Source organism: Penicillium manginii (assembly GCF_028828005.1).
Source record: "Penicillium manginii strain IBT 31320 chromosome Unknown utg000006l:1.0-4164085.0:1.0-4166146.0, whole genome shotgun sequence".
Lineage (NCBI taxonomy): Eukaryota > Fungi > Ascomycota > Eurotiomycetes > Eurotiales > Aspergillaceae > Penicillium > Penicillium manginii.
Window position 1 is genome coordinate 2386250 of NW_026643107.1, and position 16040 is coordinate 2402289.

Below are 16040 nucleotides of genomic sequence, written 5' to 3' on the forward strand. Positions count from 1 at the left end.
AATGAAGCTTCGTTTTTTTCATCCAATGATGTGCCCTGGATGATAATCCAGACAGGGGCCAGGCGGCAAAGAACGTCCTTCGGCTTAGATCCTTGCACCCGAGCCGCAATTTCTCCGTACAAACCCCAAATCCAAAGCAAGGAGCGTACAGGACTTTTCGAAAAGCCAAATGAGCTTATTTAGGTCAATCATATTTGTCACGCTACCGTCTAACTTGGCAAACAGGCAGGGCCGTTGCTAAGGGGGTCAACCTGATGCAAACACTGATCCCTAAAACCAACGGCGCCAGGTAGTTATAGAGGAGGATCCATATACAAGTTATACTAGGGAGTGGTGATATTTGCAGGATGATGAATTCTTCACAGAATACTGAGTGGTTGGTAGATCTTTATGCCTAGCAGATGCCTAAAAAATGAGACAGCAATGACAAAAATCTGCACGAAGAGACAATCACGTTCGCTTTTTAGAGTAGGTTAAGAGACCAAGCCTCAAAGAGTCTATGCCTCCATCCATCCTTGCTCGTTTTGGTCTGCAAAGCTCTCCCGATATGGATGCTTTTGGATCCACTCCTCTGCGCCAACAACTGTTGCAGACTTCTCATAGAACTCGGTAAGAACGTTGTTGAGAGCTGTTTAACCGTTAATTACCTGCCAAATTTACCCCGCGGTCTTCTTTAATACTTACTTTCAACTTCGATGGGCTTTGAAGGCTGTAAGGAAAAGCGCGAAAGGCCTTCTCTCCATAAAACCAGCGCGGGTGGAATAATAGTACCTAAAATGATGAGCCTGTTCTTTTACTTTAATTTGGAGCGGTGAGTAATCAAACCTTTCTGGATACAGATCACAGTAGGATCAAGCATAGGTTTGCCGTCATCGACACCTTCTTGATAATGTGAGAAATCAAATTGCAGAATTTGTTGCATAAGACGAGAATTGGGCATGAAGATGGGCCCGTTGGAGTCTAGGACAGAGTGAGTACTTTGGCACTACATAGCGCTTTTCATTAAAGCAAAAAAAGGGGGTTTGCTTACAGGGGCTTGATTTCGAGATCATCGCATGAACTAGGCCATCTTCTGACACCTTGATGCCGTCCTTCCGATGGCGGGTTTCCTCTTGGCTCGCGTCGTATAATGTCGCGTTCCGGTGAAGTTGGAACCGATACATCGTTGCTGGGAAAGAAGTATGCGTGGAAAGTAAGGAGAATTTCCGCGCATGATTGAGTCGGATGACCCTGGAGGTTGGTAGCCGGTGGCTGGCGAGCATGGCTGTAGTGAGGTCTGTTACAAAAAGAAAATATTCAATGGGATCAAAGATAGGGAAGAAGAAATGGAACGCGAAAGGAGAGAAATGTGAAGATGGCAGAGATACTGTCAGCCTGAGTCTTGGTTCGATTGATTTATAGAAATCAAGGAGATATTAGAAAGCACTCAACAACAACTAAAAAGGAAAAGCGCCGGGCGTCACGTGTATTATCCGGGACTCAGAGATTCCCCGCGGCCAAAAATTGGTCTAATTTCACTGCCTGCGGGTACGGCGGACGACAGTGGCCTCAGGCTTACTACGATCAAAATGACGTTTTCCTTCTCTCCTTCTTTATTTCTTATCTTCAATCTGGAAGTTCCTATCTGTCTCTCTCTCAGAAGGCACGAGTAAGTTAACCTAATTTCCATCAATACTATGTGTATAAAGTTCCTACTGAGTTGCGATAATTACTAGGAACTCACAGCACAGCTATCCGATGAGGTTGACCTTGACTTCCCAAGGCCGTCCACATTGAAAATGATATCGTCTCGGACGTTCCAGACGATGATATCCTGCCTGCCCGCCCGCGGGCCAGTCGCAACTGTGGGCCTAAACCCGTGCCCATCCTGAAACCTACAGCCCTTTCTCTTCTCGCACCTTTGGGAGTAGGCTCGCAGGCACTCGGATTTTATGGCGATATCATGCCGCGAAATCAGCAGAAGCCGCAAAAGCCGGCGCAGCCGCAAGAGCCGCAGTTCCACGACCAGCCAGTAGCGCATTCGGGCATCCATTCGCAGCCAGAGATCCATTCGCAGCCAGAGATCCATTCGCAGCCAGAGATCCATTCGCAGCCAGAGATCCATTCGCAGCCAGACGTGCAGTCCCAGGAAACTCTGCTCGACGAGGATCCGGGCATGCAGAATATGGAGGCCAGCAAGTCCAAACGACGCGAGTACAATCACCGTAACTATGGAGAGCTAACTGGTCTTGGGACCAGCAAGAGTAACAACTTGAGAAAGTTTGCGAAGGCAGCTTCCAGGTCTCAACATCCCCTTACCAACGATCAAGCCCTTCTATCCAAAACCAAAATCTCACAGTGTGATATTGTACAAAAACCCTGGAACTGCCGATTGAAGTTATAGTCTCGATCTTGTAATACATCGAGCTCTACTATATACTACGTCTACAAAGGGTTTCAAAGACCTAGAAAACTTGAAGACTTCTGTCTTCCTACACCGTGCAATACGCTACCAGTATGATACAGATGCTGGGACCGTGGCTCGCAAACGAGACCATCCAAGATACCGCTATTTTTCTCAAGAAAAGAGCAAGAATCAACGATGCTTGCTTTGCATTAGAGATTACCTTCAAGTCTACATGCAAAGGAGAACGGTGTGTCAGCACAGGGAAATCCACACACCATTTATCTGGGTGTATGTACAAATGTCCTTGTGCTGGCACACCGTTCTTCCTTGCATGCCGGCTTGAAGGTAATACTATCTGATGCGTGGACGCACGCTACTAGAATTCAGAAGGCCTTTATCCGGCATAATGTCATATTTTGCCTTTGTGAGCAATCAGAGGTGTTCATTGTGTGCTAGATCGAAATTCGCAATCCGGCTTTACAATTAATTTACAAACAAAGATTTCCATGACGGATACACTGTGGATCATGGGCTTGTAAGGCTGTTCAGGTGATCTTGTCCACGCTGTTAGCATGTATTGACCGCCTTTTTTTTCTTCGTTCGTTTCTCAAGAAAATTTGTTTTGAATGGAAATCCAAAACCCAAGTCAATTGAGAGAAAGTAGAACAAACCCAAAATGCAAAGTCAAAAGAATTGATAAATTACAGCCAGTCCAGGTAATTGCCACGATGACATTTCTCTGTCAGATTCTTTGTCTGGTTCTGAGTCATGAAAAACTTGAACCTGCGCGGTTGTTAGCGCCTACATTCGGCTGCAACGGTGACTTTGGTACGACCCACGTCTAAACCGGTCCGAGATGTCGCCATCAGCTGATCCACACCGACACACTTTTACCAGGCTACGGAGTACGGTGAATCATAATGAAGGATTTTACAAAGGAGGTTAATGAGAGATCGCTGAATACGGCCTTGCGGCGGGTATTTCCATTGAAAAGCCAACAACTAGAAAGTAGTAGTTGAGGCACGATTTGGGGGAATCTGTTAACTAGTAAAGAAAATAGCCATGATAGGCAAGATGGGAAACAAATGAAGACAAGAAATAAGAAGAGTGTGACTCCAAGGGACGATGCAAAAGGAGACGCGATGAGTCTCGAATGATGCAATTCAACAAGAGATGCTTTGCCCGCAAGGAAAAGAAACATAAGACTAATTCCAGAACCGGGCGTGATGCATTGGGTACCGTGGTGACCCAGGGTAAAAAGCAGAGAACGCCGATATTCCATGCTTGAGTGAGGAGTTGTTGAGTTGTAACACGCGTTTCAAGTTTGTTTCACTGTTGAGAAAACATAATGCGAGGAAGGTGGCTGAGCAGTGGAAAGGCGTCTTTGTTTCGAGAGCCTCCATCTGCTACTCGAAGTTTCCTTGGGTAGTCCAGGTCGGGAAGTTGGCGCAATTAAAAAAACGAGGTAAGATTTGAAAGGTTGAAAGGTCGAAATGTCGACATTGTGTTGAAAGAGCAAAGAACTTTTTTGGGTTTGTCGTTAAATGTCGTAAGGTGCCATGCAATTCAAGGGCGATGGCGAACCCGCGGGATGTCGCAGATAGAAGATTGCAGTTAAGCAGCACCCTTCAACTTGCCCCAACCCTTCTCGAGGCCACGGCGGGCCATGTCGCGAGCACGATCGGCAACGGATCCGGAACTGCTGGCGGTGTTGGTGCTAGTAGAGGAGTACTTGCGACTCAAGCTGCAATTGCTGGCGTCGTCCCGATACATCATGTTGCCGGCACCGCCACGACCGACGTGGTAAACTGGTGCGGCGCGGCGAAGATCGCGCTCGAGTTCTTCATCGAAGCTGAACATGGCGCGTTCGCTGGAGCTGTGGACGTTGCCGGCGCCACCACGGCCAGAGGTAAAAGTCGTAGGAGCGCGCGAGTTGAGGCGTGTCAACGAGGCAGGACCTGTGGCGGTGCGAGAGTCGGTAGTCTTGGTATTCTTCAAGCTGATGACATTTCCGGATCCTCCACGGCCGGTGTAAACGGCAGGTCGACTGGTATGAGGCACCGAAGGATGCGGCTCAATAACGCGGTAATTTGAGGCGGGCATGGTGAATGTGATGTGGTGGTTGTAGTAATCGGAGAGGTTGTAGATTAGATATAATAGATAGCTGCAGCGCAAGCTATAAGGATGTCAGGTCCATGAAGCAAAAACAAAGATTGAGATGCTAAAAATCTGTGAATTATGGAGACCCATTTACAGCGGGGACGAGGACTTAATATAGTCCCAGGGCCATCGCTACCAGGGAGAGTCATTTTCACCTCTCAGGCACGACATCCACGGGTCACACGCCGGTGGGTCGGCGGCTGTGGGGATTTTCTTTCGAATTTTTTCTGGGATTTTTTATTTTTTCGGTTTTCAATTTTTTCTTACCTAGTCTGGAATTTGATCCAATCCACCTGGCGTCATCGGTCCACATAAGAGTTAAAGCAGCAGGAAGACGATTACTGTTTAGGGGAAAGTAAGACTGCTGACATAATCCACTGGGTGCCTCAGCAACGTGCCAAGAGTGGCCAGTCACGGGACAGAAAACAGCCAACTTCCCCCCCAGACAACCTTCTCACTGGTTGATTCCTTTGACATTCTGTTCATTTGACTCCACTATACTCCATTATTCTCCACCCACTTCTCCTCGCCGCTTTTATCTACCAGACACATCATCTGACCCGCGTTGGACCCCCAGTGCCCCCCCAGTTCCAGCGCTAGGCGCCTCCAATAATGGGGAGAGCCAGGGGCCAACACGTAACAGAAATTGACTCACCTGCCAATAATACCCTGTTCAGCACCCCAACAGGGTAGTCGAGTGGACACGATGATTCTCATTACCCCCAGAAAACTCCCAAAAAAACCTCATGCTGGTGCCCAGACTCTTCCACTCAATAAAACTAGGGGTAAAAATCGTACGCCGTACGCCCTGAACACCTCACCGCACCCCGTGGCTCGACTCGGATCGCTTGCTCGTCAGGCGCATTTCGCCATTCCCCCAGCTTCCGCCAAACATTGGACCGTGTGACACATTGAAAAATTGCATCATCCACCGATGTCGACATTCCTTTCCTAATTTGTCTTCACGATAGTTACATGTCGACTGTAGCACGCAACAAGGTACATCGAAAAAAATTACCCCTACCTTGTTAATTCCCATTTCGTCCACAGGGTTTGCAAAGCGACGAGGACCCGTGAGCACACTCCTCTCAATTCTAAAAAAAAAAACCGAAAAAACCTCACACCCTATCCACTTCGTTGTAACTCTGTATTCAGTGTGTATACGCCGTCTCAGCCTAGTAGAGAGGGGCCCGCTGATCCAAAGCACGATGACCCCATAGCCCAAGAATTGCGGGATAATTCTTCCCTCTTAGAAGTCTCAGACCCCCCGGGTGATCCGCCGAGGGGCAGTCTAGTTCACGCCGGTACCTGAGATCGTCGTCAAATTCGCGCAATCCTTGATCCCATGTGTCCGATCTGGTTGACTCTGCCGAGAAGAATCTATTGATCATGCCCAGGATGCCTAGACTGCCTAGAATGCAAAAAAGCGCATCGCCCCCTTAAAAATTGGTCATTGAAAATAGGCAAACTGGAATAATCCACGCCACCGCACTGTCTCTTCTTTCAGCTTCTCTTTTCTTGTTGCAAGGTTGTCATTTCTCGGCCCCTTCGGCTGTGCGTCCAAAACCGGTATGGCGTTTCCCCAGAAGAACCAGCGGATACGGTGGACAAATGACGCCAGGGTGGCCGAGAGAATCAAGGAAAGTGGAAATTGAAAATTTTTTCACATTTTTGCCTCCCTGGGCCACCTGACTGGCGGGGGGATCCGAGGACGGCGCCACTGTCCACTTACAGTGTGAGCTCGGACTTGTCTTTTACCCCAGATTGTTCTTCCCCAGACTCAAGACTCAGCCCTTCAACTGCTGGTCTACTGCTGATCTACTCTGGCTACATTGGCCTACTGCACTGTGACTCCCCCTCATACCAGCCCCTTTGGATCACTGCTCCCCGTGATCAACCCCGGAACTGCCGCGCTACCCAGCCAAGGAATCATTTCCGCCTCAAACTGATGTGCCATGGCCACATGGACGTGCTGCTTGAACCGTTGGGGCACTTTCAATGAGGGGGAACTTTGTCCCCTCACTCTAATCCCCCCCCCGCCGCCCAATACTGGTAGAATGCCACAATTCTAGGCAATTCCATTGTACGGGGTATACTAGTCAACATTTCGACCCGTCAATGCGGCCCTGCAGGATATCCAAGGAGGTCTTCTCCGGCAATCCGTATCACATCAGCCCAACAAGCATATACAGTTTGTGATGCTCCCATCGTAAACCCCTCATTCCCATTCCCATTCCCATCCAACTCCAAAGCTACTCCATACCCCCTGCAAAATTGTGGGGACATACGAAACAAAGCCACCGCTTCTCCCACCTTATTATCTAATAGCGAGCCAGGATGACACATGATTATCGTCGCCGCCTGGTCGAGACCACCGGCAACCGGCAGCCAACACCTCACGACGGCCGGGACGGGAAAGTCGAGTCTCGCAATGACGCATGTTCTATTTTCGCCTTGAAAATATCAAGTAAGTCTGCGCGGCGTGTACATGTCGAAAGTATTTTGTCAGATGTGCCATGCATTGCGATTACGGTGTGCGTTACAGCCGATCCAGATCTCCAACTACTTGCAGAATAGACCGCATTATTGCGCGATTTTAGTTCCGGGTAAGTTACCTAAGGTTGTCCTTTTTTGGAATGGAGGTAGTACTCTGAGGGCTGTCAATTGTGCAACCTTGGTGGCCTGTCTTGAGGTTGGGGCTAAGCTCTTTGGATTCCCAACTTGTCGGCTCTCTGTGCGTCGTAACCAGCTGTTTGGTTTAAGACCAGTGTCTTGTTGAGTTTCGTCATAAGTCTCCGAGGGTGAAAATGTTGAGTCCGAAACCCAAACTTCCAGTAATCAGCAAAGAAGATGTTGCGGCGCTCACGCTATGATCCCCCGGATGTCAACCTCATTTAAACATCGATTTAAATGACTGGGGCGACGACCTCCCGAGACACATACCTCGAGAGTTGACTAGTAAATCACATTTCAATTACACCCAGTGAACCAAGCCAAGATCCTTGGACCTGGCCATGGTGGTTTCAAAATTGCTTAGTTCTCGTTCGTGATACAACAGCGAAACTTCTAGTCTACGAAACAGAGCCATTCGGGAGCCGGGGGTTCATGTTGCTCGACCATTTCAACTAGTTGAATTTGATACATGTTGGTCTTAGCTCAGCATATTGTTGCAATGAAATCCACTTTCTATCAGTTTTTCCTAAATTTCTCGATTCGACTTCCCATGGTTCCCATTGAGCGTGACTTATTTGTCGTTCAAGACAAACATTCCTCCAAATCAGCCATACGCCCTGTTCGGCCTGCGGCCAAACCGCCGAGCGGTGGTAAAAGGCACTTTGCCTCGCGGGTGTGGTTCGTGGAATTGAATGCTCCTCTCAACATCTAACTTCGTGGGCTGGAATTGCCAAACCGAACCATACAGCTTGGTGGCAGCGAACCCGACCAAAATCATTGCGTGGAGGAAATCATTCCATGGAACCTCGCCAGGGGTGGAAGTCGTAGCAGGGCTGAAGAAGATGGTGCGGAACACTTTCAGAGCACGCGCATTTACGGGGAATGTGGGCTGGGTATCAAATGGGGTTTGTTCATGCAGGTTTTCGGCTTCTGTATCTGCTGCAAAGGCAGGACTGGGCTTTCCGCGCGTTTTGGTCTTCTGCTTCGGCGGCGCAACGTCCAGTTGCCGGGGGGAGATGCCAGAATAGACCTTCGAGACTGGCAGATACAGGGCATAATGATCAGATTCGCCTGATTTCGGCACGGGTGCTGCGGGCGAAGCTTTTTCGGGCTTGGTCCATTCTGGAGTCCGCTGGAGGATTCGTGACTGGGAGAGAATATTTCGTACTGCGGTGTTGCGCAAGTCGCCGGCTTTGGCGACCATGAGCTGGTCAATGCTAGCCCAGAAGGCGTCCAGGTTGTGTTCAGCCTGGCGTAGCGCCACGACATTCTCCTCGGTACGGCGCTTGTGAATGGGATAGGTGAACTTGTTGCCAGATGGCTTGCCAAGCTTGAATGAACGAGTTGTGAAGCTCTTATCACAGAGTGCGGCCAGCATCTTGGCCCATGACTGGGCTCGTTGAGCATACATTTTGGAGGTATCCTGGTCGATCTCGGCCATTTTGCCTAGCCAGGTCTAAGCCCATGGCTAGTAGAGTTCCAGCTAGTTCAATGACTGAGAAATGATGGAAAGGTCACTGATCACTGAGCTGAAATAGGGAGAGATGAGTTCCTGGGCAGTTGGTTCTGACTGAAGCAGACGCTCCAGCTCATCGACAATGACAGGCATACTTGCTAGGAACAAGTTTGGCTATCATCCCAGAGGGTGCTAAGAAGCCACACTAGCTGTGTCTCGAGGTTGTTCATCTTGATGTCAGGTTTGAACATTGTTCGAATCTTGGATGAGTATGGGTCGACGGGAGGTTCACGAGCAAAGAATTTACGTAGGGGTGGAGATGCCGGCGCTGTTATTTTGAGGTGACTTAGTGGTCCTTTCGCCGCCTGGCTCACATGTAATCGATCAAAGCGAGGCGTCCTCAAATTCTTGGGGAGGTCTTTCGAAGGCACGATCTGGCTGGCGCACTTTGTAAGGTGACTAGCTGTTTGGCTTGGGTGCTCAGTTCAGAGAAGATCTCCAGCTCCAGATACGCGTCTGAAACGACAGTGCCGATGATACGTGACCAGAAAGTGTTCTGCTGTCCCATTCGGAACACCGAATGGGCGTTTCCAACAAAATCTTTGAAGTTTTCCTGTCGGTAATCCTTCGCCTCGAGAGCAACATCAGAGAAGTATTCGGGATCCTCATGGAGAGCCCACTAGTGACCCTCCGCTGCCGATGCTCTAGCCGATGACAGGGACTCCATCTGAGATAAATATAGTTTTTCAGGCACTCGATATGGGGCTTCCGCTACCATCACCCCCAAGGACTCGAATCCGTTGATCTCTTGATCAGTCTTGAGTGGTGGCTCAGCTAGGGTAGGGAACTCATCACTAGTGACAGTGGATGGGGTGATGTCATGAAGAAGCTGCAAGGAGCAATCAATTAGAAACTCAAGAAATCGCCTTTGAATCTCCAAGATGATGAGACCCTCTCCCGAAAGAAATTGTTTGCGTTGTACCATCCAGTCAAACGCCTCTGGCTCTTCATCCCAATCCACGAGTCGCCCATTGTCCCGGGTATTGCCATTCACTCCGTGCAGAATCATGACATGTTCGTTCAAAAAAATGGGGACGATGGATTTGGTGACAAGTCCCAAGTGAATGGCCCGGTTATCAGCCGCCGCAAAATGCGACGGGGGGTAATGACCGCAAGCATTGAGAAGCAACGGCAGCGTCTTTTTGCTCAGGAGATCCTCTTGGTTGATGTACGGCCAGAGAAAACTTCCCCGGTTTTTCGTTCCTTGGTTGCGATCCACGGAGGACTCCTTACGGAATGTTTCAAAATCAGGCCGATGGCTTACAGGCATGTCGGGCCAGGAATTTAGCAAGACCTTGAGTCTCTGCTGGCGGGTCTTTCCAGCCATCGCTTTCTAAGCGTAGCCTCGTGGCGCTCTAAAATGCCGTGTAGGGTCTCATAACGGTTGAAAATGTTTTGCGACCTTTCACTGGCCTCTTTGCGAACCTCCGTTTGGAAACTCTGGCAATGGCAAGTTGCCCGGCCCGCGGGCATTGAGAGCTTTGAAGAAAGACGTAAGATCGTTCCAATCTATGTTATCGATAGCGGGATCGGGTGTGTCGTATTTAGCTGCCTCAGGAGAAAAAGGATCAAATTGATGGCTTGGTCTAAGATCCATTTGATGGGGTCTATTGTCATTGTATCAAACCCTTCAAAGAGAAGAGGGTGGAAATGGAGCGGGTAGGTAGTCGTGATGGATTTGGGGGGAATCGGGAGTTGAGGGGAACCTCAGGAAACAGACCAAAAAGAAGTGGGTCGTGAAGGTGCAGATTGATTGGCGACGTGATGTGATCCCATATCCCACTGAACGAGTGAGGATTTTATTGGTACGGTTTGTAAGTCTCAGTCTCAACCTTGGAACTAAGATAGGTACTCCGTATCTGTTAGGAAACTGCGAGATGGAGATAGAAAGAAAAATCAATGAGGGCTAACTAGTAGTACTACTACCTAGGTAGTAATACGGGATGAAAGACAGAGGACGATAAAAGGTGCCTAGTTGGAGTAGATTATAGAGGCAAAGGAGAGAAGCTGACATATGTCGATCTTGAGATGCCTGAGACATATACCTCAACAAGAATCAATAGAGTTATCAGTATGTTTGGAAAAAACGGCTGCGTGTAGTACCTAGTAGGTATACCAAATGGATGGACAAATGCCCAAAGGTACTAACTACTAGTACTGGTACCAATGCATTGGAACGCTCATGCAAATTTCGGTAAGGGCAGTTTGCGTTACTCCCGACTAGCCAACAAACATCATCCCTTTCAACTTGAACTTTGCAAGTACTAGTAGTAGTAGTAGTAGTAGTAGTAGTAGTAGTAGTAGTAGTAGTAGTAGTAGTAGTAGTAGTAGTGGTACTAATTATCTTGCCTATGTGTATTTTGCTATAAGAACACCCTCTTTCTTTCTATCCTCCTTGTTTTGCCCTTTTTCTGCTAACATCCAAGCCACGCCGCGTGTTTTGAATTGTGGAGTATATCTCTTTGCTTTATAAACACAAATACCATTTTGCACTGGCACCATAAGACTACAAGTGCCATTGAAATATTTTATTCTAAAATATGCAGGAGAATGCAGAATTTCGTCAGATACTAGTATCATATTGATATAAATACACAGGCTAGCATAGGTATACCTGCAGGTAGTAGTAGTACTCTTTAACAATGGAGTATATGCCAACATGAATATATAAACCCTAGACAGTCTGAGACCAAGATCCGCTTGATATGATTCGAGTCGTAGCATGAAAACTGATAACAGCCCCCAAAAGTGGAAATATAGACCGCACCAAGTTTAGCTTTGCCCACTTCTTCAAGAGCCTAGGCACCTCATTGTCCGCTTGGGATCGCTTCGACTGTTCTTCTGTGCTGTGCACTGCATCCATGGCATCCTCGGCGTCTCCCTTATTATCAAATGCTGCGTATGAATCCAATTTCTTATTGGTCTTGAGCATAGCCAAGACAGTCCAGGGTGCAATGCTCATAGCCACGGCAGCGGCAAGCAGATAGTGATTGGCCATATTGGATACTGCTACCGTTGTACCCCTCAATTTCCAGAAGACGTACATATTTGCAAGAGACGCAAATCCTGCAATTGTTGGGAATATCTTATGACCACGATCATAAAAGTCCAGCCATTGATGCGAAAGATGGGCGGCGAGGTTACCAGGCATTTCGTAGAAGGCGCGGGCAGAGTTGGCAGGGCGACGAGCCGGCAGGGTGAGGTTGGGGATGCATGCGATTGAAAGCGTCGCAATGCCCCCTGTAAAGGTAAGAAAATGGTTCGCTGTGGTTGGCTTTTCGCTGTGAGATGGTAGATCTTACCTGCAGCTGCGGCACAGCCAAGCGTGCCGATCGCCTGAGCGATGTAAACCCCGGTAAGCATCTTGAATTTATAGTCGCAACAAGAAGAATTGTCTAACCCGGAGACTAAATAGAATGGCAGTTCTAAATATGAGTCGAAATCAGGATTGACTTTTAAATGTCAGGATTTTGGCCCCGATTTCTCGGGATTTGCGGGCCTTCGCAAACTCCGGTTATACACCCTCCGGTCAACATTGAGGAGAAACATGAACTTGCATTATTAGGCAGCCATTAAGATATTTGAGAACTGGGGTATTCAGAATCCAAGCTCAGTATAGATACAAATTGTAAAATTCAATCAGAGGGCGTAAGAAATGATCATGAGTATCCCAATATTTGGTTCTGCGGAATAAAGTAAACCGTTGCACTTTGTTAAAGAGGGGTCTGAGATCGGCTAAGACTTGTCAAGAATACTCCCCATACCTTACAGCTCTAAATTATTCTTCGCGGTACATTAAAAGGCGCTTGAATCCTCAACTTCATTAAAAAGCTGCCACTAACGCAGCGCCTGCAACACCCACAAAAGGGCCACTGGCCTTATAGCCGGGTATCGTCGGCATGGCGGCTAGCCCTGTCGACGTCGAATTCGAGGGCCGTTTAGCTGTTGTCGTCCTCGGCGAATACGGCACAATAAACGCCGGGAGATCTCCCGCTGCATCCGGAATGTTCGGGCCATTGCCGATTCCCAGAATTTCATCCGGATCGGGATTCTCGTTCAAGGCGGCCACCCCAACGAAGTGACTGTTGTACATAGGTAGACAATGCTATCAACATACATATGCTGCCAGAAGGCCATGCCAATAACACCTCCATCGCCAGTTGCCTGGGGATCCTGTCCTAACATGGCAAAGTAGCAAATCTCTCCGCCCGACTTCAATGGACTTGTTATGAACAGGTCCCCCCCAGGTTGTAGAGATAGTGGTATTTCTGAAGGTGAGAGAGATGGTATGATTTTCGCTGTGTTGCCTGGAGCAGTCTATATATGGGATAGTTCTAGTTCTAACTAACGAGATGTCAAGGTATTTGTATAACTGCTGGACGGTATCATTCGGAAGATAAGTAAACCCTTGGTGAGTAGTCAGCCTGAAGGAGAGGCTGGATCCGAAAGTATAGTTTTTCGAAGCATTCGACTCGTTTTTGACTTGGAATCCGGCCAGGAGAAGAGCGACGTATCTTTCTGTGTTGTTGAAAGAATAGGCCTGTAGGGGGGCATGTTACTTGGCTTTGTTGACTCCTCCGAAGAGCACACCTCCTTTGGCCCCATTTCCAGATTTGGATACATTGCTCCATATACTGAATGAAGGGGATTTGATCAAGCCTTGGTCGACCAAAATGTAAGGGAGCGATGTATTGGCTGGACCCAGCCCCGTAGATCTGTCTACTGATTTGCGTTAGCTCGCCCGGGACACCAGTAATAGAGAAGAAATTGGGTGAGTACGTACAACTCGTGGCTGATATGGGAATCGGAACGAATGGTACATATTTAACTTTGTTTTTTTTTCCGATGGTCATGATATCAGTGGGTTGTTTCCCGTCGTAAAAAATAGGGTGCCATTGATCGATGATTTGCTGGCGTTATAATATCCATATTCGGGGCAATATGGATCATCTTGAAATTGCACGACTGTACAGTCCCCGCCAGAAATATTAGGCTGAGAAAGAATCTCTGTCTATGTCAGCAAATTACTAGAGTGCCAGGTTCCGGCGCGGCGAGGCGCTGCGCTACTTAGCAGGGGCGGTCTTTTGACTCGGGACTCTCTTGTTCCAAGATTATACAGTCGCATGATGGCATATTGATGGCCCTCGGTACTGGAGGAGAATCAATTTCTCATCACCGGCCCTAGATGTTCGTGATCAATGCGGCTCTAGGGAAATCCTTTGTGGGTGGAGCTGCGAGGCAGCGTATGCATTCGGGGACTCAAGAAAATCACCCGAAAGATTGGCATCTAAGCCCTACAGAAGATCTGCATACAGCTCGATACATAATGATACTGCATTTATCAATATCATACTCCGTACTCGAAATACAAATTGATTATGGCCATCTCCAGTCATTGATATGATTATCTAAGCCGATAAGCTTGAATTCTGCCACATGGTACCGCCTCTGCGACCCTCCCTGAAGGTCGCCGATTTGAACCTTGAAACCGCGCTGTTCTCCGCATTCACCGTCAAACACCTGTCGCAAGCTCTGTGATTGAGATCTGCAGCATCTTCAAGTGTGAAATCTTGAACTCGTTTTCCGGGACATCTTCACTGGCTCTCCTCCACCCCGAGCTGGAATTTTTGTCTGTCGCGCGATAGCACCTGAACGCCCGCAGAAGTTGACAAGATGCCGAAATATAAGTCCTCCATGTCCTCATCTGTCCTTCGCATATAAACTGACTTTCTGTGAACTCTTTTGTAGGTCCTCCGTCTGCCATGACTATCCGATTCCACCTGGTTCCCAATTGTCTCGTGAAACAGCAACACGACGAACATTGCAGATATGAGCTGCCTCAGGACGAGATAGAGCGCATCGTCAAAGACAGTCGGCTAACCGAGCTTAATATGCAGGTGATTATTGCGATGTATACCTTACGCACGACTCAATGAGCGTGCGCAAGGCGCACAATTCCGGTCGAAACCATCTGAGGAACGTCGTGGAGTACTATCAGCGTACGCCCCCGAATCTTCAAGAAAGTCATTCGCGAATATCCCTAACCACACCACGATTAGAAATCGGACAAGAAAACGCTCAATCTGTCATTGACTCGATCACGGCATCCTACGCCGCAGAGGGCCAGCCCCTCCCCAATCCCGCCATGGCACCAGGTGCATTCCCACCTCCATTTGGCTTCCCAGGTACACCCCTCGCTCATCGTCATCACCAACAACCTCAACAAACAAGCCTAACAATGACCCCGCGAGGCAATTTAGGTCAAGGGCCTCCTCTTCCATTTGGCATGCCCCCACCAGGAGCCCCCGGCGCTCCAGGAATGCCACCTCGTATGTATTCCCAGGAAGCCTCTCTTCAACGTCTACACCCACTCCGACACCCGCCAACACCCTATCTACATGAACAAACAACTAACACATCTGGTTTCACCTGTACAGCCCCTGGCGCTCCCGGCGGTCTCCCCTTCCCGCCTCGCTTCCCATCCAATGCCTCCGGCACTCCTCCTCAGGGAGGTTTCCCGCCCCCGCTTCCGAACCTGCCTCCTGGATCAAGCCTGCCTCTCCCTCCCCCAGGCGGTTTCCCCGGTTTCCCGATCCCTCCCCCCCGGGGCGGCTGGTGCGTTTCCACCACCCATGCCAGGTGGCCCAACACACTCACCCATCCCATCTGGACCCCGTGGTTCAGAAGGATACCCTCCTCCCGGGGGCGGTCCTCCCCCGGGAATGGACAAGTGGTGAGGAGGCAGCTAGTTGAGCTATTGTTTGTTTTCATCTTTCAGGCTTGTTTTTCTCTGATATTCCTTTTGCGTTCCCTTTTTTTTGCGATTCAAATCGGTTGAATACATTGTTTCTGGTTACGATTACACGCAGGCCGCCATTTGTGGTGGATGGCAAATAGTCTCTCTAGGGCGTTTTTCCCTCGGTGTTGTATGATAGCGGTTTTTATGGGTTGCTACTACTTATTTTATGGACTGATAGGCAATGACGGTTTCAAAATGCATAGGATTTCAATCAATGTCGTCTGCACTTACTGCTACCTTTATGAGGGGCATATCTCAGTGGGGCATTGGATAGGAGGCATTCAAGTTGTATCATGATTACTGACGCGCATGAAAGATCCATGTACTTGTAATGTGGACAAATAGCGTGTGCTGTTCATCCGGTGACCTTTTCTTTGCGACCGCAGTAGGCGCCCAGATCTTGCGCCACTGATGGCGGCCAATGCCTAGCGACTTTCAAGGGCTCAAAACCCCCATCTGTGTTCTCTCATGATTCCAAATGGCTTGCCATAGCTTCTTGCGAGCGT

At 48.7% G+C, this 16040-nt stretch overlaps 8 protein-coding genes across 8 annotated transcripts; 2 read left to right on the forward strand and 6 right to left on the reverse strand.

Annotated features, from left to right (window-relative positions):
* Window positions 1–497: 497 nt before the first annotated feature.
* On the reverse strand, window positions 498–1262 carry N7533_009260 (uncharacterized protein; the record flags this gene model as incomplete). Its single annotated transcript, XM_057105910.1, has 4 exons — window positions 498–628; window positions 685–771; window positions 826–960; window positions 1031–1262. The coding sequence occupies 4 exons, from the start codon at window positions 1260–1262 to the stop codon at window positions 498–500; spliced, it is 585 nt and encodes a 194-aa protein (XP_056957359.1).
* A 680-nt stretch (window positions 1263–1942) lies between these two features.
* N7533_009261 (uncharacterized protein) lies at window positions 1943–2383 on the forward strand (the record flags this gene model as incomplete). Its single annotated transcript, XM_057105911.1, has 1 exon — window positions 1943–2383. One exon carries the CDS (start codon window positions 1943–1945, stop codon window positions 2381–2383), a length of 441 nt encoding a protein of 146 aa, XP_056957360.1.
* A 1617-nt stretch (window positions 2384–4000) lies between these two features.
* Window positions 4001–4489, reverse strand: N7533_009262 (DUF3602 domain-containing protein; the record flags this gene model as incomplete). The annotated part of the gene is made up of 1 exon (XM_057105912.1): window positions 4001–4489. The coding sequence occupies one exon, from the start codon at window positions 4487–4489 to the stop codon at window positions 4001–4003; it is 489 nt and encodes a 162-aa protein (XP_056957361.1).
* A 3334-nt stretch (window positions 4490–7823) lies between these two features.
* Window positions 7824–8660, reverse strand: N7533_009263 (uncharacterized protein; the record flags this gene model as incomplete). The annotated part of the gene is made up of 1 exon (XM_057105913.1): window positions 7824–8660. The coding sequence occupies one exon, from the start codon at window positions 8658–8660 to the stop codon at window positions 7824–7826; it is 837 nt and encodes a 278-aa protein (XP_056957362.1).
* A 694-nt stretch (window positions 8661–9354) lies between these two features.
* On the reverse strand, window positions 9355–10005 carry N7533_009264 (uncharacterized protein; the record flags this gene model as incomplete). Its single annotated transcript, XM_057105914.1, has 1 exon — window positions 9355–10005. The coding sequence occupies one exon, from the start codon at window positions 10003–10005 to the stop codon at window positions 9355–9357; it is 651 nt and encodes a 216-aa protein (XP_056957363.1).
* Window positions 10006–11409: 1404 nt separating this feature from the next.
* Window positions 11410–12098, reverse strand: N7533_009265 (anthrone oxygenase family protein; the record flags this gene model as incomplete). The annotated part of the gene is made up of 2 exons (XM_057105915.1): window positions 11410–11975; window positions 12038–12098. The coding sequence occupies 2 exons, from the start codon at window positions 12096–12098 to the stop codon at window positions 11410–11412; spliced, it is 627 nt and encodes a 208-aa protein (XP_056957364.1).
* Window positions 12099–12558: 460 nt separating this feature from the next.
* N7533_009266 (uncharacterized protein) lies at window positions 12559–12828 on the reverse strand (the record flags this gene model as incomplete). Its single annotated transcript, XM_057105916.1, has 1 exon — window positions 12559–12828. One exon carries the CDS (start codon window positions 12826–12828, stop codon window positions 12559–12561), a length of 270 nt encoding a protein of 89 aa, XP_056957365.1.
* Window positions 12829–14667: 1839 nt separating this feature from the next.
* Window positions 14668–15632, forward strand: N7533_009267 (putative U1 snRNP complex component Yhc1; the record flags this gene model as incomplete). The annotated part of the gene is made up of 4 exons (XM_057105917.1): window positions 14668–14734; window positions 14795–15064; window positions 15173–15350; window positions 15605–15632. 4 exons carry the CDS (start codon window positions 14668–14670, stop codon window positions 15630–15632), a joined length of 543 nt encoding a protein of 180 aa, XP_056957366.1.
* Window positions 15633–16040: the final 408 nt, after the last annotated feature.